At 44.7% G+C, this 26776-nt stretch overlaps 2 protein-coding genes across 2 annotated transcripts; one reads left to right on the top strand and one right to left on the bottom strand.

Annotated features, from left to right (window-relative positions):
- The first annotated feature begins 664 nt into the window (after positions 1-664).
- TTLL9 (tubulin tyrosine ligase like 9) lies at positions 665-19006 on the top strand. The gene is made up of 14 exons (XM_067553975.1): positions 665-744; positions 1392-1438; positions 3570-3662; positions 4774-4885; positions 5798-5983; positions 12265-12333; positions 12669-12759; positions 13426-13466; positions 13559-13646; positions 14628-14686; positions 15645-15841; positions 17266-17379; positions 18012-18136; positions 18723-19006. The coding sequence occupies exons 1-14, from the start codon at positions 730-732 to the stop codon at positions 18791-18793; spliced, it is 1308 nt and encodes a 435-aa protein (XP_067410076.1). The 5' UTR covers positions 665-729; the 3' UTR covers positions 18794-19006.
- Positions 19007-21316: 2310 nt separating this feature from the next.
- On the bottom strand, positions 21317-26081 carry PDRG1 (p53 and DNA damage regulated 1). The gene is made up of 5 exons (XM_067553976.1): positions 25752-26081; positions 25214-25289; positions 24281-24355; positions 22308-22388; positions 21317-21934 (listed from the first exon to the last, which is right to left on the bottom strand). Exons 1-5 carry the CDS (start codon positions 25833-25835, stop codon positions 21846-21848), a joined length of 405 nt encoding a protein of 134 aa, XP_067410077.1. The 5' UTR covers positions 25836-26081; the 3' UTR covers positions 21317-21845.
- Positions 26082-26776: the final 695 nt, after the last annotated feature.

Genomic DNA, 26776 nt, shown 5'->3' with positions numbered 1-26776 from the left:
CCTGCCTGTGCCCCCTGGGACCAGGACTCCTGCCTCTCAAGAGAATCTCGCAGCCTGGCATCAACTCCAGCTCTTGGTATCACTCTCACACAGGCGCGACTTCCCTTCCCCAGCGTACCAGCTTGCCTCGTGCTGCCGGGTGCGACCCTGCAGCCTCCGCAGAGTGGTGCGCGAGGTCCCGGGAGCACAGAGAGAAAGTGGGGACCAGGAACCCTCCATGGATGTGGTGCCTGAGACCATGCACACATACGGTCTGGGTGAGCACGCTCCCAGTCTACGCCTGTGTCCCCCAGCCGCCCCACGCCCCCGGGCAAGCCAGCAGCACCCACGAGGGCTGGGTCAGCACTGAGCGGCACGCCGGCCAGGCCTGGCCAACCGCCCCGGAGCTGGACAGGAGCTTGGGTCTGGCTGGGCGCTGGCCGGGGTCGGAGGCTGTGCTGGTTCGACTAGCTCTGTGCCTCAGTTTCCCCGGGAGAGCAGCACGGCCCATGCAGGAGTGTGAGGGGCAGGGGTGCCCTAGTCAGGGGGGGCATGCTCAGAGCTGGTGCCTGTCCTGTATTGGGGGGCACGGAGGGCTCTGCTGACACCCCCGTTGCCCACGGGCAGGGAGGCCCCGCCCCCGGCCCCGCCCCCAGCGCGGCAGGCGGGGGGAGGGGTTGGTTACCATGGGGACGGGACGCGCAAGATGGCGGCGGCGCTGGGGTGACCCCCCGGCCGGCAGGCGGCGCCATGGCGAAGAATAAGGTGGGGGCAGCGCGGTCCGCGGGCCCTATGGCCGGTCCCCGGCCCGCCTCTGCTTCTCCCCCCCCCTGCGGCCGGGCGCTGCTCGGCGCGGGCTGGGGAAGCGGGCTGGGCCCCCGTCACGGGCAGGGCTCGGCAGACCCCAGCCTGGCGAGCCCCCAGCGAAGGGCCCCCGGTGGCCGGGTCGCCTGCTCCGGCCCTAGCGGGGGGGGGGGGGGAGCTGGAAGCCCCCGCTCCTGGAGGCAGGGCATTAAAGACGGTCTCTACCCGCCTGACAAGGGGGAGCCCATCCCAGGGACCCCACTTGTATCCTGGTTAATCTCCTGAGGTTGGGTGGTTTTTTGGGGGGAGGGGCTGATTTATAATGTGCTCGGCGCTGCTGTTACTGTTATTTAAACGCCAGCTGTGCTGCGCCCGGCACCACACGGGCCATGGCATGAAAACAGACCAGGCCCTGAAACATTTGGGTCCCCTTCGGCGCTGCCTGGCTGGGGCTGGGTATGCCGGCGTCCTCGAGAAACCGGTCAAGAGACCAGCGAAACGGCACAGGGCACAGTGCCCTCCAATGGGCTGCCCACAACTTACTCTGCACCAGGCTTATTCTCCCCCTTTAACCGTCATCAATTATTTCTCGACTTGTCTCGCTGCAGAACGCAGGCCATAAAGGGCCCTACGGCTACCAGAAGCTGAAAGAACGGTGAGTGATTCTTTTCCTGAAAGTAGATTGAAATGAAACGTTTGCACATGGACGTGAGGAGGGTGGGTATATATATAGGTATGTATATACACTGCATATCACTTCCCATTGGTTTCTCATTGAGAGAATTGGTCAGCGGCCCTTTGTGCAATCACTACTCCCTCCACAACTACTGTATTTTCATAGACTGGGTTTTGCCTGCCTTTGATGCTCACGCTTCTTTTCAAATGTGAATTGGTATTGATGCTTCAGCCATAGATCCCTGGGCTTGCATATTCCTTACTAAGATATCTTTGTGATAATGATTCAACTTGGTTGGGAAAATGCCGATTAATTATGTTTTTGGTTGGAATTTAAACGTTTTGTGGAAGCAGTGTGATTTTGACAAAGTTCCTTTGGCAGCGAGGCAGGTCGCAAAATGTTTCCATCAGAATCTTGCCTGGTTTCTTGTCAGCTTGCCTGCCCAGCTCCTTGGCAGGCTCTAGGGGAGGATGGGTTTCCAGAGTCCATGGCTCTGGGATAGCCCTATAAAAGGATTACTGCAGAGTCAGAGACTTCGGGGTTCCAGGGTGTGCCATTCCAAGCAGACTGTCCTGGAGCCAAGGCTCAAAAATTTCAAAATGTTGGCGTTTTGTTCTAAATTGGAATGAAATAAATTTCAAAATTCCCCATGAAATGGTTTCTCTGCCCACCACTAACAATGATCTTACAATTATATACTGGTTTTTTTATCCCAAAGAATCCCAAATTTAATAAACTGATATTCAGACTATGTGTAGGGAATCACTTCACATGTCACTAAAATGCAGCCACTTCTGGGGTGAAGTGCAGCAAATGGTTAACAGTGCTTGGCAACACTGCATAACAATTTAGCACAAGAAATAGACTGTATCCAGCTGAATCAGCAAGGGGAATTCTAGATAGGCAAAATAATTCCTTGAGATGGAACTTGATCAGGACACTGGAATTAACTCAAACAGTTTCATGGTGTTTTTAATGACCACAAGTGGTCAGTACCTTGATTTTATATCTTATCTGAAAAATAGTACCTCCAGCATCACAGCACTTCATAACACAATTAGAGGCACTGGTTACTTACAGACTTGGAGGAAAGAGTCAGTAGAACCACTTCTGGCAGCACAAAGGTGTTTTTTGGAAGCTCACATCCCTGTACTGCCTGCACTGACCAACCTTTGGCTTTATTTGCAGGGTTGGATGTGATCACAGTACAAGGTGGCATGGCTGAAAAGTAATTTTATTTGTTCTGTAGGTTACCTTATTGATTAGAGAATAACTAGAAGGCCTGAACTATGAGAGTAAAAAGAGGAGTGAGATGCTTTGCACTTCAGGAGATTACATTGTATTTACATGTACTAGTTAAGGCATACATGAAAATGATTTGGGTTGTCTCAGCACAGTTCATTTTAAAATTTGTTTTCTTTACAGGCTTTTCTATTATGCTTATCACCAAGGATCCTAGTTTTCCATGGTAAAACCCCCCCAAAATTCTCCGATTAAAAAACCCAAACATCTGCGATTTTCCGAGATTAAAATGAATGGCTGAACTTTAGTTTCCGTAGCCACAATATATATAGGTATTAGTTGAACACAATGCTTTATTAATATATAGTGGGACCTCGTTTATCCAAGCCTCCATTATCCGGCTTTCCCTATTAACCGAACTAAGGTTGGCAGCCTGAGCCCCAGGTGGCTCGGCTTTGGTTAATATGGAGAGCTGGGTAATGGAGTCTCGGATAAACAGGGTTCTACTGTATATGTCTTTATTTTTTCACAAAAAGTAAAAACTAAAGATTCTCTGTGAAAACACCAATTCTGCATTTTTCTGTGCCAAACTGATTTCTAGGATCCTTGCTTCTCACCATAGTATATAAATGCCTTGTCTATATTAGTGAATTTATCCTCACAACGCTTCTATGAGATAGGGAAGTATTATTATCATTGTTATACAGATTAGGAGCCTGAGGCACAAGGGATTATTAAGTGAGTGTCCTAAAGTCATACAGGGAGTCTGGCAGAACTAGGCACAGAATCCGATCTGCATTTGTGGCAGGTGTGCTCTTGGACTTCAGTGTATGGTGTCTTTTATTTATTTATTTATTTTTTCCCTCAGAGAACCAAGAGCTTGCATCCGATTCAAATGTGCGCTGACAAACACCATTTTAGACATCCTCCGTCAGAGGCCAGGATGGGTTGAAGTAAAAGAGTAAGCTCCAGATTCTTTCTCTTTGCAGCTGGTTTTGTCTTCCCTATTCTTTTGCCATGGTCAACTGTGTCTACACCAGAATTTTCAACCATGTTTGCAAATGTGTGTCCAACATGACTCCTTGTCAGTTTGTGCTGAACTCTGTTGTATCGCTGCTGTAGACCAGGTGTGGTCAACCCTTTTTAGAATGAAGGCTGGTTGACTGGTTTGTTGAAGATGACTGGCACTGTCCACATCAACAGAACAATTGATCTCAATGCTGCTTCAGTGGGGGAAGAAGAAGCCAAGTTTGACACTATTATTAAATGTGGCTGAAAATTACAGCACACTTTTCTCTGCCAGTCTCTCTCATTCCTGCTCTAATTTAATATTGCAGTAATTTATCCTGTCTCTAGCGTTTTCTTTTTTTCACTGATTTGTTGTGTTTGAAAACTAGGGGCTGCTAACTGCAGGTTTTCAGTTTTAGTTCTGTTGCTATTGATCTGTCATCCCTTAAGCAAGATTTTATAAATACAATTAAACAATGTAGTACTGGCTCAGGGGAAGACGGCCATACATTGAATTTGAGGGAACTAACTTCAGTGGTTGTAGATGAGAGCAGAATTTGGCATGTAACGTGCAAACACAACTCGGAAGGAGATGTAATCAGTATCCGAATTTCAAATGTAGATCCTTGGGGATCTGTTTCCAAGAATAACAATCTTTGGACATTGGAACTACGAAGGAGACTCAGATCTTTGTGACTCCATTCCGAGTTCAGCTTCTGCTCGTCTAACTAATTGGATGGTTTCAGCTGAACTTCTGGTAGGCAAAAATCAATATGATGACTATTTCGTGCATACCTAATACATTGCTATATTCAGACCAAAACAGACCTGGCTACAATGGGAACAATTAAAATTAACAACCTAAACTTTTAAAAAACAAAATAAACAAACAAAACATTGATTGATCCTGTGTGCCAAAACTTTTTATTAGTCTGTAAAAACTGCCAGGACAGAAGGAAGCAGTGGTGATGATGACAGTTGGTGGCTGTCACGATGGGTCGGTGTAGTGATGATTTAGAACCTGGCGTTTGCCTTACAGGCTGTGTCTCTGCCTCTCTTTATAGGGAGAGTGAGTGGGATTTTTACTGGTGTGATGTCAGCTGGCTTCGGGAGAATTTTGACCATACCTACATGGATGAACATGTTCGCATCTGCCACTTTCGCAACCACTACGAGGTAAGAAACCACAATGAGGTGGGGTGAAATATACGGGTCAGGATTGTTTGGGGAAACAGTTTTAAATTGTCAGTAAACTTCCGTGGGGAAAGCCTGTGGATGAAAACACCTTGTAATGTTTTATGTCGTGAAAACGAATCCCCTCCTGACTGCTGTGCTAACCCCTCTTCAGTATCTATCGACCTCTGCCATTCCAGGAAACAGAAGAGTGGCTTTGTCCAGCAATGTTACACTACGTTTATAGTAGTCCACATCTGAGAAATCTCATGAAGACTGAGCTGGACTGTCTCAGGAGTCCAGGACCCCTATACACTACAAGGACAGTTGTGTGGTAGCTCAGTTCTTCCTTGGTACAGTTATAGCACCGTTCCAGAATGTAGTGCAGGCAGGACCTTAAGCATGTCCAAGACTTTAGTAGAAGCAGAAACACACTTAAGATCTCATGTGCACTACAAAATGGAACTATGTTTTAAATGTATCTGAGGACAATAACATTGCAACCAGGTCATCTGAGATGGTTGTATTTTCAGTATAGACAGGCCGTAATACTTGTCTGCCCTGGAAATCAGCACAGTGGCTATACCTAAAGGCTTTAGACCAGAAATAATGCATGGTGGATTGCTACAGCTTTCCCTTGCTCCTGAGAATGTAAAAAAAACCAAAAAACAAAAAACCCAGCAAAAACCATCCATACACCAATCATGCAGACTCCTCCAGAAAGAAGGAAAGAATCTCTAACTTTACCCATTGTTTTTCTGTGTTAGTTAACCTCCTGTGACATCACTGCTGAGATCCATTACCAAATGTCCCCAGAAACATCTCATCTTCTGGGCAATTCAAGTGAGAGAAGAGTGATGATTAATTTGTGTTAGCATTTGCTGAGCCTGCACTTGTGTTCCTCTTTCCACTCAGCTGACTCGGAAGAACTACATAGTGAAGAACCTGAAGAGGTTTCGGAAGCAGATAGAGAGGGAAGCAGGAAAGCTGGAGGCAACAAAATGTGACTTTTTCCCCAAAACCTTTGAGATGCCCTCAGAGTACCACTTGTTTGTGGAAGAATTTCGTAAGAATCCTGGCATCACCTGGATTATGAAACCAGTAAGTATGGTCCTGTCCAAGGGGCAATACAGAAGAGATGTTGTTCACTTGGGTGCTCTGTGGGGAGAGAAGAGTATGCACACAGATCCACAGCAGGCATTGCTCTGAGCCAGGTGGGCATAGAAGAGGGAGCACTTTTGTCCAATCCTCTGGTTGATGTTTCTTCTTTTGTAATAACTTATTTCAAAAACTGAAAAATAACCCCATTTATTCACAGAGCCAAAGTAACTCAGCTGTGGAAACGTAGTCTGAGGATTTTGGTGGGGAGATTCTGTGGAAGTAAGAAGTTGCTATGTTGAGATTCAGATTATGCTGATTTGCTGAAGCAATGGGGAACTCCCCAGGGGCTCTCATTGGGCAGAGTATGGCCAAATTCATCCCTAGAGGAACTCCTCTGAAATCAGTCAGTTATACCTTGTCTGTGCATTGGGGGGGAAAGAGAGGGCCTTTGTGTTAACCAAGTCTATTGTGATCCCTGAGGTAATACTGGAGGGGAATGCCAGCAGCTTTACAAGAGATACACTGCACCTGATGTAACCCTTTTAAATCCAGTCAGCCTAAAAAGCTGATTTGCATTCTTCTCACTGCATTGTGGGATGAGAGACCTAGAGAGCATCCTGTTCACTCCTTAGTGAAGCCAGCTGGTCTGAATCTGGCTGGCATTTCTTCCTCATTGCGCTTTAGGGTTGAGGAGCAAGAGCCTTTTCTGAATCCAGCGGCTGGCTCCTCCTGCCTTCTGAAACCCCATTTGTCCCCTGAGACCTATAGATAAATGGAGTTGTGCAGTATGCAGTAAATTCCACCTGGATGCATATCCTTAGGACCAAGAAAAAATGTGCTTCTTTTAGAAATTGCCAAGAGAGTGAATGGAACCTAAAAATACTATCCTGCTGCTAGATGATTCAAGACATTTAACATCATGAATATTTCACCATAGTGCATAATTAAATCTACACCCATCTGTGAGACTCACAACATGGATATTGATATAATAGGCACGACAGAAATTTGGTGGAACAATGATAATTAATGGGACATGGTAATATCAGGGTGCAAAATATATAGGAATGACAGATCTGGTTGGGCTGATGGGGGAGTGGCACTCCATGTGAAAGAAAGCATAAAGGGACATATAAAAAAATCTTAAATGAATCAAACAGTATCATAGAATCTGTATGGATAGAAATTCCATGCTTGACTAATAGGAGTATAGCTTAAGAATGTACTACTGACCACCTAACCAGGTTGATAACACACATGTTCAGGGAAAATAGAGAGGCTACAAAAGTAGAAAACCCAATAAAAATGGGACATTTCAACTATCCCATGTTGACTGGGTACATGTCGCCTCAGGATGGGATGCAGAGATAAAATTGCTAGACACCATTAAAAACTGCTTCTTGGAGCAGCTAGTGCTGGATCCCCCAAGGGGAGAGGCAATTCTTGATTTAGTCCTAAGTGGTGCACAAGATCTGGTCCATGAGTGGTCCTTTAGCGCCTTGATTGTCCAGTGACCCCACTATCAACATTCTTGAGGATGTCAACAAACAGGTGGACAAGAGTGATCCAGTGGATTTAGTGTACTTGGACTTTCAGAAAGCGGGTGCACAACTGGTTGAAAAACCATACTCAGAGAATAGTTATCAATGATTCACAGTCAAGCTGGAAGGGCATATCTTGTGGGGTCACGCAGGGATCTGTCCTGAGTCTGCTTTTATTCAATATCTTCATAAATGATTTGGATAATGGCATACATAGTACACTTAAAGTTTGCAGACGATACCAAGCTGGGAGGGGTTGCAAGGGCTTTGGAGAACAGGATTAGAATTCAAAATGACAAACCAGATAAATGATCTTAATTAAATAGGATGAAATTCAGTAAGAACAAATACTAAGTACTACACTTAGGAAAGAATAATTCATTGCACAAATACAAAATGGGAAACGACTGCCTAGGATGGAGTACTGCAGAAAAGAAACGGGGGTTATAATGGATCACAAACTAAATGAGTCAACAATGTAATACAGTTGCAAAAAAAGTGAACATCATTCTGGGATGTATTAGCAGAAGTGTTGTGAGCAAGACATGAGAAGTAATTCTTCTTCTCTACTCAGCACTGATAAGGCCTCAACTGAAGTAGTGCATCCAGTGCTGTGCACCACACTTTGGGAAAGATGTGGACAAATTGGAGAAAGTCCAGAGGAGAGCAACAAAAATGATTAAAGGTTGGAAAAATTAGGTTTGTTTGGTTTGGGGAGAGAAGACTGAGGGAGCACATGATAAAAGTTTTCAAGTACATAAAATGTTGTTATAAAGAGGAAGGTGATAAATTGTTCTCCTTAACCACTGAGGATAGGACAAGAAATAATGGGCTAGAATTGCAGCAAGAGAGGTTTAGGTTAGACATTCGGAAAAACTTCCTTACTGTAAGGATAGTTAAGCACTGGAACAAATTACCTAGGGAGGTTGTGGAATCTCCATCATTGAAGGTTTTTAAGAGCAAGTTAGACAAACATCTGTCAGGGATAGTCTAGATAATACTTAGTCCTGCCTCAGTGCAGGGGACTAGAATAGATGACCTATTGAGGTCCCTTCCATCCCTACATTTCTATGATTCTATGACTGGGCAAAAAAATGGCAAATGAAATTCAGTGTTGATAAATGCAAAGTAATGCTCATTGGAAAACATAATCCCAACTATACATATAAACTGATGGGGTCTAAGTTAGCTGTTACCACTCAAGAAAGAGATCGTGGTGTCACTGTGGATAGTTCTCTGAAAATATCCACTCATGCAGCAGGAGTCAAAAAAGCTAACAGAATGTTAGGAGCCATGAGGAAAGGGATAGATAGTAAGACAGAAACTGTCATAATGCCACTCTATAAATCTATGGTACATCCACACCTTGAATACTGCGTGCAGATCCAGTCACCCTGTCTCAAAAATAAGATGTATTAGAATTGGAAAAAGTACAGAGAAGGACAAAAAAAAAATGATCAGGGGTATGGAACAGCTTCCATACAAAGAGAGATTAAAAAGACTGGGACTATTCATTTTAGAAAAGAGGCAACTAAGGAGGGATATAATCGAGGTCTATAAAATCATGCATGGTGTGGAGACAGTGAATAAAGAAGTGTTATTTACCCTGTCACATAACACAAGAACCAGAGGTCATCCAATGTAATTAATAGGCAGCAGATTTAAAAACAAACATAAAGTAGTACTTCTTCACATAACACAGTCAACCTGTGGAACTCGTTGCCAGGGGATGTTGTGAAAGCCAAAAGTATAACTGGGTTAAAAAGAATTAGATATGTTCATGGAGGATAGGTCCATCAATGGCATCCCTGACCTAGATGGTCAGGGATGCCACCCGTGCTCCCGGTGTCCCTAAACCTCTCACTGCCAGAAGCTGGGACTGGATGACAGGAGATGGATCACTCAATAAATTGCCCTGTTCTGATCATTCTTTGAAGCATCTGGCATTGGCCACTGTTGAAGACAGAATATTGGGCTAGATGGACCATTGGTCTGACCCAGTATGGCCACTCTTGTGTTCTTAACAAGACAGTCACTTTGCTCTACACAGCAGGTCTGGCAGGAGGGGACAAGATAGTTTGTTTCACTCTGCAGATCAGGCCTATCAGTAAAAGTGGGTTTTTGAGTAGTGAAAGAGAGGCAATTATGCAAACTAACAATTGAATTACAGCCATGAGGATAACAGCTAGTGATTATCCAAGTCTACAAATGTTAATTTGGGTTAATCAGCAACAAGGAACCTTATATTAAGCTTACATTTTGTGCCCACAACCTCAATTATCATTGGAAATAACCAGAATACAATAAATGAGAATATATTCAAAGATTGCGATCACAGAAATTATACCAACAACTGGAATGCAATAGTTTGTGGCTGAGCTCAAAACTTGCAAGCAAAAATAAACTTCGTGTTACTCCTTATGCCGCTCTGTGCTTTTGAATGGCCCTAGATCTTGCCATTTCAGATAGCCTCTGTGTGTGTGGTACCGGTAATTGTGTTTGAAAGGTGTGTATGCAATTCTGGTCCCTAGGATTGAGCTCATCTGAGGCCGATAGTAGAACTTTCTCAGTGGGTGGTCCATGGAATTTCCTTCCTCGGGTGGTCCATCAGAGCCAGCATCTGACCACTTTTAATGTCCAATGCAAATGCGGTAGTCTTCAAGCTCATTCTCTCTCCTGCTGCTTATTGTAGTTCTCTAGCACCTCTCCTGACCGACTGTTGCTTTATCTCCTTTCTGCTTAAATGCCACTGTGACACCTCCAGAGCCCAAATATCGCTTAATCACAAACATATGTTGTATTACTTTATTTCTGCAACCATGTGATTTACTTCTCTTATTTGGTCCCATGGGACAGCCTCACTGCATTCTGCCCACTAAGCCATGGATGTGGACTATGGGTATGTCTATTCTGATGGCGGCAAAGCTGTTGCCATCAGATCGACCTATCTGGATCAATTGAGAGGTCGGTGAAGACCTGCTCAATTGATCCAGAAGTCGACACTGTTAATCCACCCCCTCAAGTGGTGTAGCGCTGCGTCAACGGGAACATGGTTCCCGTCAGCGCAGCGCAGTGAAGACGACACGCAGAAGGGAAGCACAGCAGTCGACGAGAGTTACGCAAGCTACTCTGCGTAACTTGCATAACTCCTGTCGCCTGCCACTGAATCGCCAGGTAAGTGTAGACCAGGCCTATGTCTATACATGTGAGCTACTTTCCGCCAGCCACTATGAAAAGAAAAGATGGGGAAAAGATTGCCACTTTGCTTCTTTTTCCACAAATGTACAGCAGGAAAAATGGGAACTTAAACGTAGAGAGATGATATACTGTCCTAGCTCAGTGGCAGTTTAAAGCTAGAAACACTTGTTTTATCACATTGGAGAACTGGGATTCCAAGATTTCCAGTGGTGTAAAGTGGCTTGTTTCTATTCTTGCCCTATCTTCCTGTGGTCATGAAGGATTGGATCTTAAAATCATGTCCCAGTGGATTTATTGAAAATAGCTTCATTTTTAGAGGTTTTTAAAATTTAGCTTTACTGTCACTCCAAGGCCTGTAGGTAGTAAGTAAGGCAACTTGGCTTTACACAAAGAAGGATGTGAAAAACAGTCCCAATAAAATCTTTTTAAACTACTTACAAAATCTAAGGTAACCATTATCTAAAATGTGGAATAACCAAAACCCAGGATGGTGTGTGGTGATGTAAAGGTTTTATTGCCTCTTCTTTGGAATGACTTGTATAACTCACTCGTGGCACCCCCACTCCTGAGTATGTCACCATCCCAATAAAACCTTATATCACCACACACCATCAAGTACTTGCTTTTATAGCTCTACATGCTATAGCATCTTCAGTCTTTTCAAACACAGCAGGGGAAAGCACTGACATAATCTTCTGTACTGGAATTGTGTGGGTTTTGGGCTGACTTTTTATATAATTAATATTAATATGATAGCGCCTTTCATCCAAGGAGCTCAAAGTGCTTTACAAAACTGTAAGCCTCACAATCTGCTGCATAAATATATGGACCAGTTCACCCACCTCTGAAATGGCAGCCCTGAAAGTCCTGATTCTGATATCCTTGACCTCACGAGGAGTTAAGTGCTCAGCATCTCTCAGGATGAGGACCAAGCAGCACAACACAACAGTTCAGGACAGCAAGTGAAATAGAATATAGTAACCAGTGTGAAACTGCAGGGAGAACTTAGGGAAGCAGAATGTAATTACCTGAGGAGGAATTTGGCAAGGACTGGGGTTGACACTCTTATGATAACAGATTTTAAATGATGCTAAATGGCCAGCACCTGGGTTTTGTCTCTTACCCACAAGACAGCCCCTCAAATAGGTCCAGGACTAGGGCTCCTAGGTGCTAAGGTAATACAAATAACTAATAGTAAATGCTGTACCAGTGCCGCAGTATGGTGTTACTGACCAATGCCTCCTGCCGAGTCTCCTGTTTTAACTTTTTGAACAGCATCCCGAATGCCAAATGGGTGATGAATCAGGGTGTGCAATGGATGCTTCCATAATCACCTTTTAGAGAACAGCATATGTTCCTGAAGGGAATGCTGATTGCTGTGTTTGAGAGTTGCCAACAATTGTAAAATGGGCAGGAACCTGAATCTTCAATTAGCTGCCATAGTGCTACAGAATTAAGATTTCTTTCAGTAACCACTTGTTCCCAGCTGGAGGTGAGTGAAGAACAACGCAAGTAACACGTCCTGTCTCCTTTGTGCTGCAGGTTGCCAGGTCACAAGGGAGAGGCATTTTTCTGTTCCGAAAACTCAAAGATGTCATTGAGTGGAGGAAGGTGAGATACGTACTTTCTCTTCTCGCACCACCAGATTTTTTGGGGGAAGGTCCACCTAAAGCTTTGGTCTTCCAACTGTAATTTTATCTTAGTACCTTTGCTAGTCGCTCACTGTCCCCATCTGCAGCTCTCACATGTAACACGCATCACCATCCACCAGGGTTACAACCGATTTTCTCACTGTCCAAGAAACCAAAAGCTGGGATGTTTTGTCTTTGATCTGAAATCTAAAACTGGGGCGGACTGACTGGAGAATCCTGTGTGCACTTGTGATTTTATTTTTCTCCTCATTCAATCTTGTCCATGGAGAAGAAATAACTTGTTTTATTTTACAGGACGGGGTCCGCACAGATGATCAGAAAGATGAAACTCAAGTAGAGAATTATGTAGCTCAGTGCTATATTGAAAACCCATATTTAATAGGAGGTAAGATGCTTGTTTCAGGCTGTATCTGCCTGACATATGGAGAGAGACACTCCACGTATGATATTCCTGTCACATAGGCAGGGAGATTCCCCCAGATAGTTCTGTCTAACGAAGGTTAAGACTTGATATGGTCAGTTCTTGCTGATAGATTTAATTGTGAGGCTTAGAATGCTGCACTGGATCAGTGCTGCTGGTGTGGTAGTTTAGTGGTCCTACTCAAAAAGGATTTTGAGAATACCGAGGTAATCCTATGAACAAAAATTAGATCTCACACATGCCAACATATTTAAAGATAAGTCCAGGCCCACTCTCATATGGTAGCAGCTTCCTCTCTAAGAGTTGTCTTCATACAGCCAGGCACCAAAATAACTGAATGGGTTTTAGTGCAAAACTTTTGTTATTTTGGTGCAAGTCTGTGTGTGGCCACTTATTTTGGCTCAAGAGCATCCTACTGATTTAAATTGTCAGCAGGACACTCTTAATCCAAAATTCATGTCTCACACAGGTTTGTACCAAAATAGCAAAAGGTGTGACTTAAGACCCATTTAGTTATTTTGGTGCATGGCTTTGTGTAGACAAATTCTAATTTGGGTGTTTGTAATGCTAGGTATGAATAGCACAAACTTCTCTATGTTATATTGCTATATATTTCTCTTATATTCACAGGTCGAAAGTTTGACTTGAGAGTTTATGTTCTAGTGATGTCTGTAAGTGCAGAAGTCCATTGTATTTTTATTGCAGTGACTAGGTTGGATTTTCTTGCTATTCACCCTCAGTTTCTCTCTCTCCCTTCTCTCAGTACATCCCACTGAAGGCCTGGTTATACCGAGACGGCTTTGCTCGCTTCTCCAACACACGCTTCACTCTGAGTAGCATAGATGATCATTGTATCCTGACCTGTCCTTGTGTGTTACAGGACAGCTGCTAAGGAACGGAATGTACCATTTTAGTATTTCTGGGGGCGGGGGAGGGAAAGGGATCCAAAAGAACAAGTACCTTTGTCTCTTGTCTCCTGACTTCTGGATACTTACAGAATTCTCATCCTCCGCTATTGTTTCTCACTGGCTGTTCTGCTGTTACCTTGTTTCGCTCTCCCCCTCTGTCATTGGCATACCGGTGTCAGTGGATCTCCAGAGACGTCAGTCAGCTAGGGCCCTGGGAGATCAGTCCCACTTTATTATTACAGGTGCACTTACTGTAGCCTGCTTTTTTTTATGGATTCATGGAGTTTAAGGCCAGAAGGGATCATCTAGTCTGGCCTTCTGTATATCACTGGCCATTAAATTTCTCCCATTTATCCCGCTATTAAGCCCAATAACTTATGTTTAACTTAAGCATATTTGTGTTTGGCTAAAGCGTATTCTTTCAGAAAGGCACCCAGTCTTGACTTGAAGACCTCAAGAGAGAGAATCCACCACTTTCCTTGGTAAAAAGTTTAATAACTTGCTCATTCTTTCTCAGTGTGATCAAAAGATGGGTTGCTTTAACGAGGCAACCCAGAGCAGACCTACATCCAAGATTCTTGGGCACTGGTGCTCTGCACAGAGGTTAGATAGCATTTCCAGGAGAAGTGCTTCCATGTGAGTCCATCACAAGAGTCCATGAGGGCTAATACGTGCTCTGGGCTTTGTTACTTAGTTGTTTATAATTTCCATTTTTATCTTTATTTTCTCTTAATTTGTCACCAAGAGGTCTTCCTGCGGCGGTGGGGAAAAGGCCAGGTGGCTGAAGCACCACGATTAGAGGAGGGAGGATAGATTCATTGGCAGCAGGGGGCAAAGGAGGCTGGTTTAGGACCAAAATTCAATTTCTAATTGTTTAGAGTGTCATTTTCAGTCTCTGTGATCCTTACCTCCACCTCATGCCAGATGTGCACCTCACCAATGTAGCAGTGCAGAAGACTGCGCCTGACTACGATCCAGAGAAGGTGAGTGTAAACTCATTTTGCTATTTCAGTTGACCCAGCCTGTGTCCAGATGCACACACTATGCTGGGTAGTTCAGGGGAGTGCAAGCAAGCACCTGCTCTGGCCTGGTTGTTCCAGCTACTGTGCAGTTGGTATGGTAGTTGATATTCCCTGAGGATGTGCTGTATGGATGCTCTGCCTTGACTGTCCTAGGATACCTGATGAATGTGTCATTGATGGATGTTTCAGGAGACCCAGTGAGTGAAAGCTCTGCTCTAACTGTCCCATTACAACTGTGCACTACTCTGTGGTGTTTAGCATTCTGACTCAACAAATAATTCATTTTTGGACAGTGCTTGTCAGAGACCCAGACCGATAGCTGCTTAGCATTCACTGCTATGACCACAGTTATAAGATTAGCATAGCATATTTAGTGGTCATCTGTCACTGCTAACCACTATTTTCTGGGGCACCTGCAGTTGGAACAAAGAAAAACTCTTAAACAAATGAGATCTCAGATTTAAACATTCTTTGTGAATCTGATACGGTTAAAATTTTATAGACATGAAGGTTTGCATTGAACTTCCCATTTCATATGCTTTTCCTCCTCTAAGTCTCTAGCCTAATATTTCTTGGTCCTTTGGAAAGGGAATTCCTAGATGTATCTCCTGTGCAACTCTGATGGAAAGAGAAGGTGGGATGGTGATCACTATTAAAATACCACTCCCAATTCTGAGACTAATCGTTGGTTTCACACCACTTTCCAAGCAGGGACTGCAGTCTCTCTCTAGGCTAAGGTTCAATTATTCCTTTCCAAGATGCACTGAGAGGAGAGTAACATCTCCTTCTGGATGTTTGGCTTCTATCCAGAATCTTCTTTTGGCTGTAGAGAATATTGAGTGATTTGTTTCAGGTAGGCAAGGAAATGCATAGCCACGTATGTAGGAACAGCTCGTTACAGTTGTCTTTGTGTTGTTAGGGCTGCAAGTGGATGATTCAGCGGTTCCGACAGTACCTGACTGCCAAGCATGGGGCAGAAGTGGTGGAGACTCTCTTTGCAGAAATGGACAACATTTTCATCAAGAGCTTACAGAGTGTTCAGAAAGTGATCATCAGCGACAAGCACTGCTTTGAATTGTATGGATACGATATCCTGATTGACCAGGATCTCAAGCCGTAAGGATGTTAGGGAGCATGCAGGTGGCATAGAGTGCATGGAAGGCTGCTTTACCTGTGGACAGGAAGGCTGCCTAAACAGCTTAGCAATGGCCAGTGAAAGGAGGCTCACCGGAACCCTCTTGCTACTAACAACTCCAGTAACTCTGTATTACAGTAGCACTCCCATGAACACTGAGATTCATCCAAGCACCACTATTAGACTGATAGGACTCGATATTTAGTACACTTGCCATGACCTCAAGAGTAATTATGTGAAGGGTTAGCTAAGAGGCAGCCCTGCATTACAGAGTTTTAGACCTACGTGGGCTACTTCTCCTGTTGATGACTATGGGAAACAGCCTCCCCAGGAATCTAAGAGAGTGTAACAAGAAATTTTATATTCAAATTTGGTTCAACTTAGATTTTTATAAAAACAAACTTTCACACAACTGACTAGAAACATTTAAATAGTTTTTAAAATATACATCTATTAAAATGTGCTTTTAAACATATAAACCCAAATATTGCAACAGTGGGAATGTGAAAGTGGAAAAGGCTTTCACTGCAAAAGTAAACAAAGAGCAGCAAAAGCAACAAGATTAGATTATGATTTTCAGTTTTCATCACAAAGTGCTATTAGTAACACTGATAAGGAAATCTGTGTAACATGGTTTAAGTTGACAGTACCCCTTTAAGCGTCCTCTCCTTCCTTCCTCTCCCAATGTGTAGTAGCCGGTGTTCCAGTTACAACCCTCAATGGCTTGTCAGCATCAGTCTGACGTCTCTGCAGTGCCTCTAGGGATAGCTTTATTTAAAGTGAGCTAATAAACGCTGCTCAGCTGTGGCCTCGGGTAACCCAAATTTGTACAATCTAGTCCGCTGCAGTCATAGCCTCAAACCAAACTACTGCTTCTGCAGTGACAGTCTGCACAGAAAGAGCTTGTGTAGCTTCCATTGATCAAGAAACAAACTGAGTTGAGGTGAACTGGAATGAATCACGGTGGTGTAACTATAATACTGCAGTTTGCTGCTGTCATCTGAGCAGCTTATGTGGGTACTTACAGATCCACGCAGTCATATTGGGCAGTTTGTTAGGAAACTACTGCCAAGATACATCCACATCCCTGCACTGAAGAAAGGGTTAAAATGTATCCTGTGATTTACCTGGGTGTGGGAGAAGGAAGTTGTTTCATCTAACCTTTAGTTTTACTCATATACTTTTTAGGCTGCTCGAGGGGTTTTCTCTTTATTACAATTGAGCTACGAACGGTCTTTGGCTCTATGTACGGGAATGAGGGTTGGGGCTCAATTTCCTATCACTTCACTCTACCCTTCCTGCCCGCCAGCAGTGGAGGGAGGTTTCCATAGATAGATATTTCTGTTAGGTGGACAGATCGGTTAGCTGTCTGCTTCCCTCTCATTCATTGCTCTTCTCTCTACAGCTGGCTTCTTGAGGTTAACGCGTCCCCCTCACTCACTGCCAGTAGTCAGGAGGACTATGAGCTCAAATGTCGCCTTCTCAAAGACACATTGCATATTGTGGACATGGAGGGCAGGTGAGTGAAAAAGCAAAGTTACTGCTCTGCAGGAGTCTTACCAAAGTGTGTGAAATGTATCTGCTCTGGTCCTCTGTAGGCAAAAGATCATAATTAGGGCTGTAGGCTTGTCATAGTGGCATTCATCTGACTCTCACCCATGGCTAATAAGGCCATGTGACTTATGTAGACCTTCCTGTGATCCACTGGTGGGTCAGGACCCACCGTTTGCAAAACAGGCTAATAAAATTTCAGTTTTACATATCAGGAAATCGAACCACTGAGAACGCGCTGCCAGTGGCCTTTTCTCAGGGCCACAGATGAAACTCGTGTCAGAGCTGGGTCTTGAACTGGAATTCCTGGCTCCCAATCTATTGCTCAGACCACATTTCTGTCCTTTAACTTTCCTTCCTATCATGCCTTACGTAATCAGGCTTCTGTCCCAAGAAGCTTGCTTTGCATCATTGTACAAATTGAACGTGCAATGGTGCTAAACCAAGATATTAATAGTAAATATCTGTCCACTGCAGCTCTCAGCTGTTTGGTTTTTTCCCTTATATGCACAGGTTTCCAGTCAATGTGCAGACAGTGAATCAGTCAGCTACCTGTCACCATTACTCATGTACTCTAACACCTTGTATTTGATATTGCAGGCTGACAGGGAAGGAGAAGCGTGTCGGGGGCTTTGACCTGATGTGGAATGATGGTCCGGTCATTAGAGCAGAGGGAAATGTGGATACACCAGTAAATGGAAGCTTCACGGCAAACACATGTTTAGGTACTTCACTCATACGCAGATGGTAGGGCATCTCACTCAAAGCCTTTAACTGTTTATATATCAGCAAGTGTGCAACACACACTTTTCCCTCAAGAGCAAATGGACCAGGTGTGAATTATAACACAGGCGGTAGTGCTAGAAGGATGTAGTAACCATGTGAGGGGGTGAACATTTTCCAAATGTAAGTGATCAAACAATAGGAGTTTTGACAAAAGCTGAGGCGGAGACAGTAGTTAGATTTTTGCAAATACTTCTTACCTCATTTGAGCCACAAAGGCATTCCATACCTGTCAGTTCCTTTTAAAAACCGTTCCCAAAAGTCCATAAAAATGGTAACAACTGTATTATGCAAATTTCTAATGTTGGTTGCATATTCTTGTTTGATAGCAAATAGTAATGAGACTCTTAAACCCCCAATTCAATCAGGCAGAAAGCACCTTTTGCAGGTTTTCACATAGCACTAAGGAGTTAAATATGCCTTCAGTATGTAGCTTCATGCTAACTAATGGAAGCATGGCTTTGTCTCTGCTCATCACCCTTTGGAGGGACTAAGTCATATGTGGCTTTGTTAATGCTTTCATTTCAGGCTACAACAATGACAGGAAAAAGCAGCTGAAGCAGCTTTTCAAACCTCTTCATACACAGCAGAAAGTTTAATCTGATCCAGAGCATCAGGCAAGAGAAGTCACTGAAGATCGAGCTCTTTCACTCCCTCTTCCTCATATTGGAGAGCTGCAGTTCTCATTTGTCTCTGGACAGTTTTGCTGCCTCAGCAGAGGTCTGCTGGCCATTTCTTAGTTCCTTAGTTTCCCCTGCCTGGGAATCTTGATTAAACAGCAAATTAATTCTGTTCATAAGCCAGAGCAACAATAGGAGTGGGTTGGCTTAACTTTGACATGATGTAGTCAGGTATTTTGCTTATGTTCTGTTGTGATCGACCAGTTTTTCAGTAAAGAATTAATCTGTTTTGTTCCACTGTGCAGGCTGTCAACTGGCAGGCTAGCATGAAGGGAACATCATTTTCTGGCTACTAAATAGGGCTATAGATCAGCTGTACACTCCACATTGCAGACAAAATGCACTCCTATCCATCACTTTGACTCTGTATACATTGCAATGGGTATGAATAAAATATTTACTGCCTCAGTGCTGTTAGAAATCCAGAAGAAGTGCTGCTTCACTGGTGCTCAAGCTGAGGTTATTGACATGACTAGTTTTCCTTTAAAGTGCAAGCTATAAAAGGAGCTATACTGACTCTGCTCAGTAAAATGGAACCTTTTAAGAAAGGTGGATATTTGAGCCTCCTACTCCTACAGAAACAGGTCAGATCATAAGACCTGTTACCATGATACTGTAACAATATCCTTACCCTTATATATTAGGAAGGCAGTGAGAGTGACTCCACTATTCTGGTTCTGTTAAGAGGGCAGTTATAACAAAGGGATTTAGTACCTTTTGAGACAGGAAAAGTAACATGTTACCACTTTTCTTGCAGAAGAGAGGTCATTTTCTATAAAGCGACAGGTAAGGCTGTTCACTAGTGAGAATTATTTTTAACGTCTAAATCTGGAATGTAAGCCTATGTGGACAGTTCTTCTTTTAGCAGTTGGAAGTTGGTGGTCATAGCTCTGAACAAGCTTTTGCATTAGCTAATTAAATGCAGCTAACTTTTAAAAAAGCAATCAAGGAAAGCTGATTGAGCTATCGAAACAATCGCTGGCTTAAGGAGAGTGGAAGAGGCCTATTCTGATGCAAACCCACTGCTCCTGCCCTTCCTTACATTTTACACTTGTGCAAAACTGGACAGGGCAGTAGAGGGTGGTGTATATGCCTGCCTAGCATTTCGAAGTGGCGGGGGAGACTGGCTGAGGAGCTAACGGTTACAGTTGTTCTTTTTAAAGTGTAAGCGGCTAGTGCTCAAAGCTGTTCACCCAATCCAGCAGGAAGTTGAGTGCTAGGCAAAGATGAAGGATCAGCTACAGTACTCTGTGCTGAGTGTACAAAAGGCTACAAAAGCAGATGCAGTTGTTTCACTGGCTTGCTGGCTATGCCCACTCCCCAACCCTCAAATTTAAGCCAATGTTTAAACTAAAATTCCCCACCTAAAACCATTTCACTAATTTAGTGCATACTTTCAAGCAATGCAAACACTGAAGATAAAAAAGAGTGAAAGTGATTCTGCTAGGCCACAAACTCCCTTTGCTGTATACAGAGGAAATCAAGTTTCAACCTTATCTCTGACTTTTTCCAAATCAAATAGCAATAAGATGACATAACAGACAAACCATTATCTACACTATCCAATACTGAAGAGATGAAATATGAAGGAGTGCTGCTCATGGTGGAAACACCTTAATTCTTTTCCTTTCATTTTTGCATTAACTGAAAAGATGTGTATTTTGAAGAGAATATTAATATTTATAATGCTTAATATTTACTAAACGTTGCCTGAGATAGTGTGGGGAAGAAAACCCTCATTTCTAGAGCGAGAGGACAGCAGACTTTTCTTGTCACTGTACATTCCTCTCCCCCATGCCTGCGCAAACATAAGCAGTCATATTTACCATTTCATTAGAGCAGTTAGGATCACAGGAATTACCAGACATGGGATTTATCTAGTCCGGCATCCTGTTGCCAGCCGCAGCTGCTTCCATCTGCTTCAGAGGAAGGTTCAAGAAAACCTGCTGTAGGCAGTTATGGGATAATCTTCCCCCCAGGTGATATACACACTCCTCCATCTCCACTCCAAATAGTTAGAATTTGTCTGAAACCCTGAAGCACGAGGGTGTAATTTTTCAAATACAACTTACTGTAGCTCTGGTGAGCCTGGTTATCTACCATGTTTAATCCTTTTTTGAATTCTGCTGTTAACCTCAAGGGTATGTTGTACCAATGAGTTCCATGGGCTAATTGTGTGAAGAAAATATTTCCTCCTTGTTTCAGTTTTGAATTAAGCACTTACCAATTTCATTGACTAGCCCCTTCTTCTTGTATCAAGACAGCATAAGTAGAGATACCTAATCTTTCTTCTCTCGACCATTCATTGGTTTATATACTTATGTCCCCTTCCCGAACGTAAACAACTCCGCTTTTCCCAAATCTCGTCTTACAAATGTAGGCCCAGGTTCCTAACTCATGAGTATGCCCCTTCAGAAGAACACTTAAAAAAAAATGCAGGAATTTTCCTAAGTGTACAGTTTAATTTAGTTGAACAATTCTCCCACCACCACAGGCTTATACAACTCAAAGCTTCTTTATTTATTCTTTGAAGACACTATGGATTCAGAGTTCTTTTCCTCCTACTCCCTTTCCTGCCAATAGAATGAGCTAGCTACGGAGCTAAATTACAGACGTTCTTACATAAAAAAGATGCAGCTAGGAATGTCCTGTTCCTCTGATTATTATAATCCCACTCCTACCCCAATGATGGCAGGCTGTCAAATAACTAAAAGGGCCAGTGTTCTAGCGCTTGTCTCTACAAAACTGCAGTGTCCAATCCATGGTCAACACTAGACCCTAATGATTCCAACCGTGGAAAGATTTCAGAAGTCAAATGCTTCACACTGCTGAGGAAATATACCACTCGAGAGAGATTCCAGGAGTAAATATATCCTCCCACGAAACCTGGAGATTGTCCACAGATTTTGCACTGGGTGTGACAGTCTGAATGCACCTTTATCAGCAACGTTGAAGTTCTCATGATGAAGCTCTAGTTTCGTCCTTCCAGTATCTGATTGATTACTCTCATTTCCTCAGGGGTCAAGGGGCTCAGGTTAAATCCTTTCAGCTCAGGTTTGCCTGAGGGGAGAACAAGCCAGAAATAAAGATAGTGGTGAAAAGCATGCTAACTGGCGCCTGTTGTACCGGCAGTTATTTAGAGAACTCTTTCAACTAGTCTGGAGAAGACATGGCTGTATCAACTCACAGAACTGTTCCCATGGTCATCACTGACTGAACTACCCTCCACTGGAAACAACTGACAAGTTATCAGGGGTGGGCAGAGGGGTCTGTGACAGAACAGTCCCAGGCACATGCCCACAAAACTGGACAATGTGGGGCTTTTGCTGTAAAGAGAATGGAGAGGAGTGGTTCTCGGAATATATGTCATGGATTTCTGGACCCCTTTCTTCTTCCCCTCCCCTTGTTCGTTTCCTGAACCTTTCACAAGTACCTTGAGCTTCAAAGAGACGGTTGACCTTCACTTTCAGCTCTTTCCGAAGTTGGTTTATTTCCTCATCCAAGTGCTCCTGATCTGAGAAGACAGTGAGGATGGTGGTAATGAAACATCCTAGAGCGCAGCGAGTTAAGGCAACATCCAACACAAACAGCCAGCTCTCAGCTACTCCTTATGTTGTGTTCAGATTTTAACCACGAGTGAAGGGGAACTCTTCCTTGCTGCCTATTCCTTGGATTCTTGCTCCCATTAAACTTGCTGCATTTGTTTTGTCATATAGAAAAAAACCTAGGTAGACAGTTCTCTTTCTACAGAATACGCTCCTGCCAGATGTTCCCTTCCAGCTAATTATAATGAATTGAAAGATAAGAGAAACAAGGTTGTGGAGTCCAAACAGGCTCACCCGTAACTGCATTACAACCTGCTAACAGATATGCCATGTCGGTACTGGGAGCCGACAGGTGATTCTTAAAAGTAACAGTAAGCTGTCTAGGGCAGGTACTGTCTTGGGGGGGCGAGGGGAGAGGTGCAGGGGAGTGCACAGTAACTAATGATCAGGGCCTCTGGACACTACGATGATACAAACAGTTCATACTTCTAAACCCACCCTCTTTCACAGATTTTAAGGGACCATCATGATTTCCCAGACTGACCTGCATAGTGCAGATCAGAGAATTTCATCCAGTTACTCCTGTATCGAGTCCAGTTTTAAAACATGCCCCCTTTCAATCATTAAATGCCCCTTTGTTCCTCATGTTCTAGAGACAAGTTGAATACAAGTTCCCAATCTACCTTCATTCACCCTTCTATTTTTGTATACTTCTGTCATCCCCTCTTTACCAATGCGGGGAACTAACCCAACCTCCTTTCATAGCAGAGATTTCCTTGTCACTCATCTCTGAAGCCTCTCTAATTCTGCTGTATCCTCTTTGAGATGGGGTGGCCAATATTGCAGACAGTATCCAAGGGAGGGTGCCCCATTGATAGAGAATAGCATTCAGATTTTTCTGTCTTGTTCCCCAGCCCGTTCCTTTATCCATCCCAACATTGTTTGTCTCTCTCACATCTGCTGCGCACGCTGCAAAGGATTTGTAGACCAGTACCCAGTGATGTCCAGGTCTTCTTCCTCAGCAGTGACATGTAATGTACATCCCAGTAAAATGTATGATGGGTTTAAATTATTCCCTCTAATGTGCATTTGTCACTGTTGAATTCAATCTGCCATTGTACTGCCCATTTACTAGGGTGGCTGGGTCCCTCTGAAGTTCCTCACCAGCACTGCTCTCCCAACTCTTTCACCTAATTTGTTCCTGTACAGTTTATACCCAGGTAGTCAAATATTAATGTAGCTTTTTGCATTTAATCTCCTAATTCCTTAGAAAAGAGTGTAAATGTTGCACTGTTAAACACTCAGGTCAGAAAATACTGAAGTCTCAGTTATGTGCACAACCTGGACAGAGGCCACCTCACTTCACAGCCCCGTTAAAGTGCCTCTTCTACTGAATTGCACTGAAGAAAAGCTGTGCTGCACTTTGAAAAGTAAAGGCGGGTACATGGCTCACAAAGCAGATTGGTCCAGGGGTTAAAGCACTGACCTGGGTGTCAGTAAATTTGAATTCTACTCCTTGCTCTGCCACTGACTTGTGTGTGGCGATCTTCTCCCCTTCTCTGTGCCTCAGTTTCCCCATCTGTAAAACATGGGTACTGGTACTTAACCTTCTCTGTAAAGCACTCTGAGGCCTAGGGATGAGAAGTGCTATCTAGGAACTAAAACTCCAGACAGTGGCAAGAATAAAAGTTCTGTATGTAAAAGCACTAAGTCAGTAAAGACAGACTGGCTCAGTGCAAGTACCATACTTCTGACACAATACACCTGTGTGTGTGTCCAAGAGTTTGCAAAAAACTTGTCCAATACCGAAGGGTGCAAGAGAGTTTACAAGTAGGTTTTAGAAATCTGGTTTCTGTCTTACCTTTTTGAATCATTTCCTTAGTCTTTGATTTTGGAAGCTGAATAAACATGTTTCCAAAGCAAACCATTGTTTTATCTGAAAACAGAAAGACAGCCTGTGTAGATAATTTTCATAGTGAAATCTGCTCCTCTGCATCCTGCTGGGTAAAATAAATGCAAAATCTAACCAGCAGGCTAGCTTTTCTGGACCCCTCTGTGCTACACAACAGTCTGCAGAATCATTTAGGTATGTGTCTAAGAGCAATTAAGTGGGATTCAGTCTCATGGGACCTGTGCAAGAATGAGTTAGTCACCACAAACATTCTACCCATTCAGTTCAGAGTAGAAAGATACACATTTGATTTCCAAACACCCTTATTTAGTTTCAACACTCTGAAACAATACAATACTTACTACAGAGATCAGGTAAAGATAGCTGTTTTAAAATGCAGTTCTACTCTGAGAAGTGACTTTAAACATGGCATTCATTGTTCCATGTTTATTGACTGTAATTTCCTAATCCAATCTGCTCAATTTATAAATTATAATGTTTATTCTAACTAAAATGTACGTCAATCCACAAAGTAGGCAAACATGACTGAGTACCGAGGAGGTGCAGATCAGCTGAGAAATAAAGGTACAATTTTTGTACATTCACTTTTCACAGTATAAACGAGCTGTAATTGTCTATTAGGTTAAGCACCATAATTGACCTTTCACCAATTCTGCTTCCACTCAGACTCTGGGGCACAAAGTTACAGAGTCACATCCACAGAAATGCAGGTGCACCTGTGTGCTTAATCTGTACCTGCCGGTTTTGGAAATGTGGACCTCAGCCCCTTTGCGGGCAGGTGTGTCAATCAGAAAGACAACACCGCAACTTCGTGTCAGAGAAGCTGAAAATGTCTCAGAGGCGAAGAGCAGCGTTAGCACTGGAGAATGAGGGATCCCTCACCAGAAGGGTCCAGGTCCTTCTGCAAAGCCCTGAGAGCCTCCCGGTTCTGATTCCGCTTCAGATCCAAATCCACCATCTGGAAAAGAAACGCCGACCTTCAGATCGCTCCAGCCTAGGGTGAACTCCAGGGTGACCAGATGTCCCCGTGTTACGGGGGCAGTCCTGGTAAGTGGGGCTTGTTCTTACACAGGCGCCTGTTACCCGCCCTCCGCCCCCATGTCTCACAGCTGCGGGTGACCATGTCTTCACACGGCTGAAGTCACCCCGGCGACGAGCGGGGCGAGCTCTGGGGGCCGGGCCGGGGCTAGAGGCTGGGGCAGCCGCGGCTGGTTCCCCCTGCGCGGGGCCGGCCCGGCTCCAGGCCCGGCTGTAACCCCCGGCCCGGCCCCATCGCTCCTCTTTCCGCTGGGCCCCGACGCCGGCCTAGCTCGGCTCCGCAAGGGGCGGGCCCCGGGGCCGCCGAGCCTGGCTCGCTGGGAGTCACCCGGGCCTCCCCGGCTCCGCCCGCGGCCTGCCCCCGCCCGCCGCCGGGCGGTACCTGCTGCCGGCCCGCCAGCACCTCCTCCGCCAGCTCCTCCACCTCGGCCAGGTAGCGCAGCACGAACTCGGGCTCCCGCGCCATGGCGGCCCGGCCTGTCCGCCCGCAAACCCGGCCGGCCGGGAACCGCCGCCCCGCCGCTAAGGGGCCGGGCTAGAGCCGCGCCATGGCCCCGCTGGAGCGCGCCGGGCCCCGGGGCTGGGCCGGGCCTCGAACCCGCCGCGCCCCGCGCCGCCTGGCCCTGTCCTGAGCGTCCCCGGCCTCTGCTGCTGCGGGGAGATCTTCCTCCTCCTCCTCCTCCTCCCCGCCCTTCATCCCATCGCCCCACACACCCCGAGCCAGCCGGACCCCTTCGCCCCGCGCTGCAATGCAGCTGCCTCTGGGGTGGGGCGTGGCCGGTGTGTCAGAGCGGCCAGTCACCCTGCACAACAGCTGAGGGCAGGCACTGGCCACCAACCCTGTGGCATGTCGGGCCTGCCCCGCCAGTCCAGGTGGGTGCAATAGAGTTACCCCCATTGTAACTTCTCCGGGACATGGGGGTTAACCGGGCAAAACTGAACCATGCCATGACATTGCTGATGATCCCCAAGTCAGCTCTGGCTACTGATTTCCTGCTCCCTCAGTCACACTCCGACATCCCGGTGGTGCACCCCGTTAAACAGACACCATGGCTATGTAGAGGATTGGTGCTAGGCAGTTGCATAATTCTTTCCTCCTCTAATTCTGAATGCAGCAGAATCAGGGGTAACTTCAGCTTTCGGCTGAGAGAGTGGACTGACTTCTTTGCATTTTGTCCTTGTTACAAGACCCGAGTGTGTCTGGTGCGGAATGGAGACACTCTACGTTTGTAGAGGGTGTTTGTGCCTGGGAGCGAGAGAGGAAAAATCTTCGCTCGAGGGGAAGCGGTCGTCATATGGCAAGAATCCCTTGAGATTGAACAGACAGGCTGGGAATTCTCGAACATGTAAGAGAGGGTGGGTTAGATAAACAGCCTCTGAGTTTGAAATAAATGTGCAAAAGGGAAA

The sequence above is a fragment of the Emydura macquarii genome, unplaced genomic scaffold (assembly GCF_026122565.2).
Source record: "Emydura macquarii macquarii isolate MOO-44397 ecotype Brisbane River unplaced genomic scaffold, CSIRO-AGI_Emac_v2 contig_1483, whole genome shotgun sequence".
Classification (NCBI taxonomy): Eukaryota; Metazoa; Chordata; order Testudines; family Chelidae; genus Emydura; species Emydura macquarii.
The sequence above is the reverse complement of the archived record's forward strand: the minus strand, read 5'-3'. Positions and strand labels throughout refer to the sequence as shown.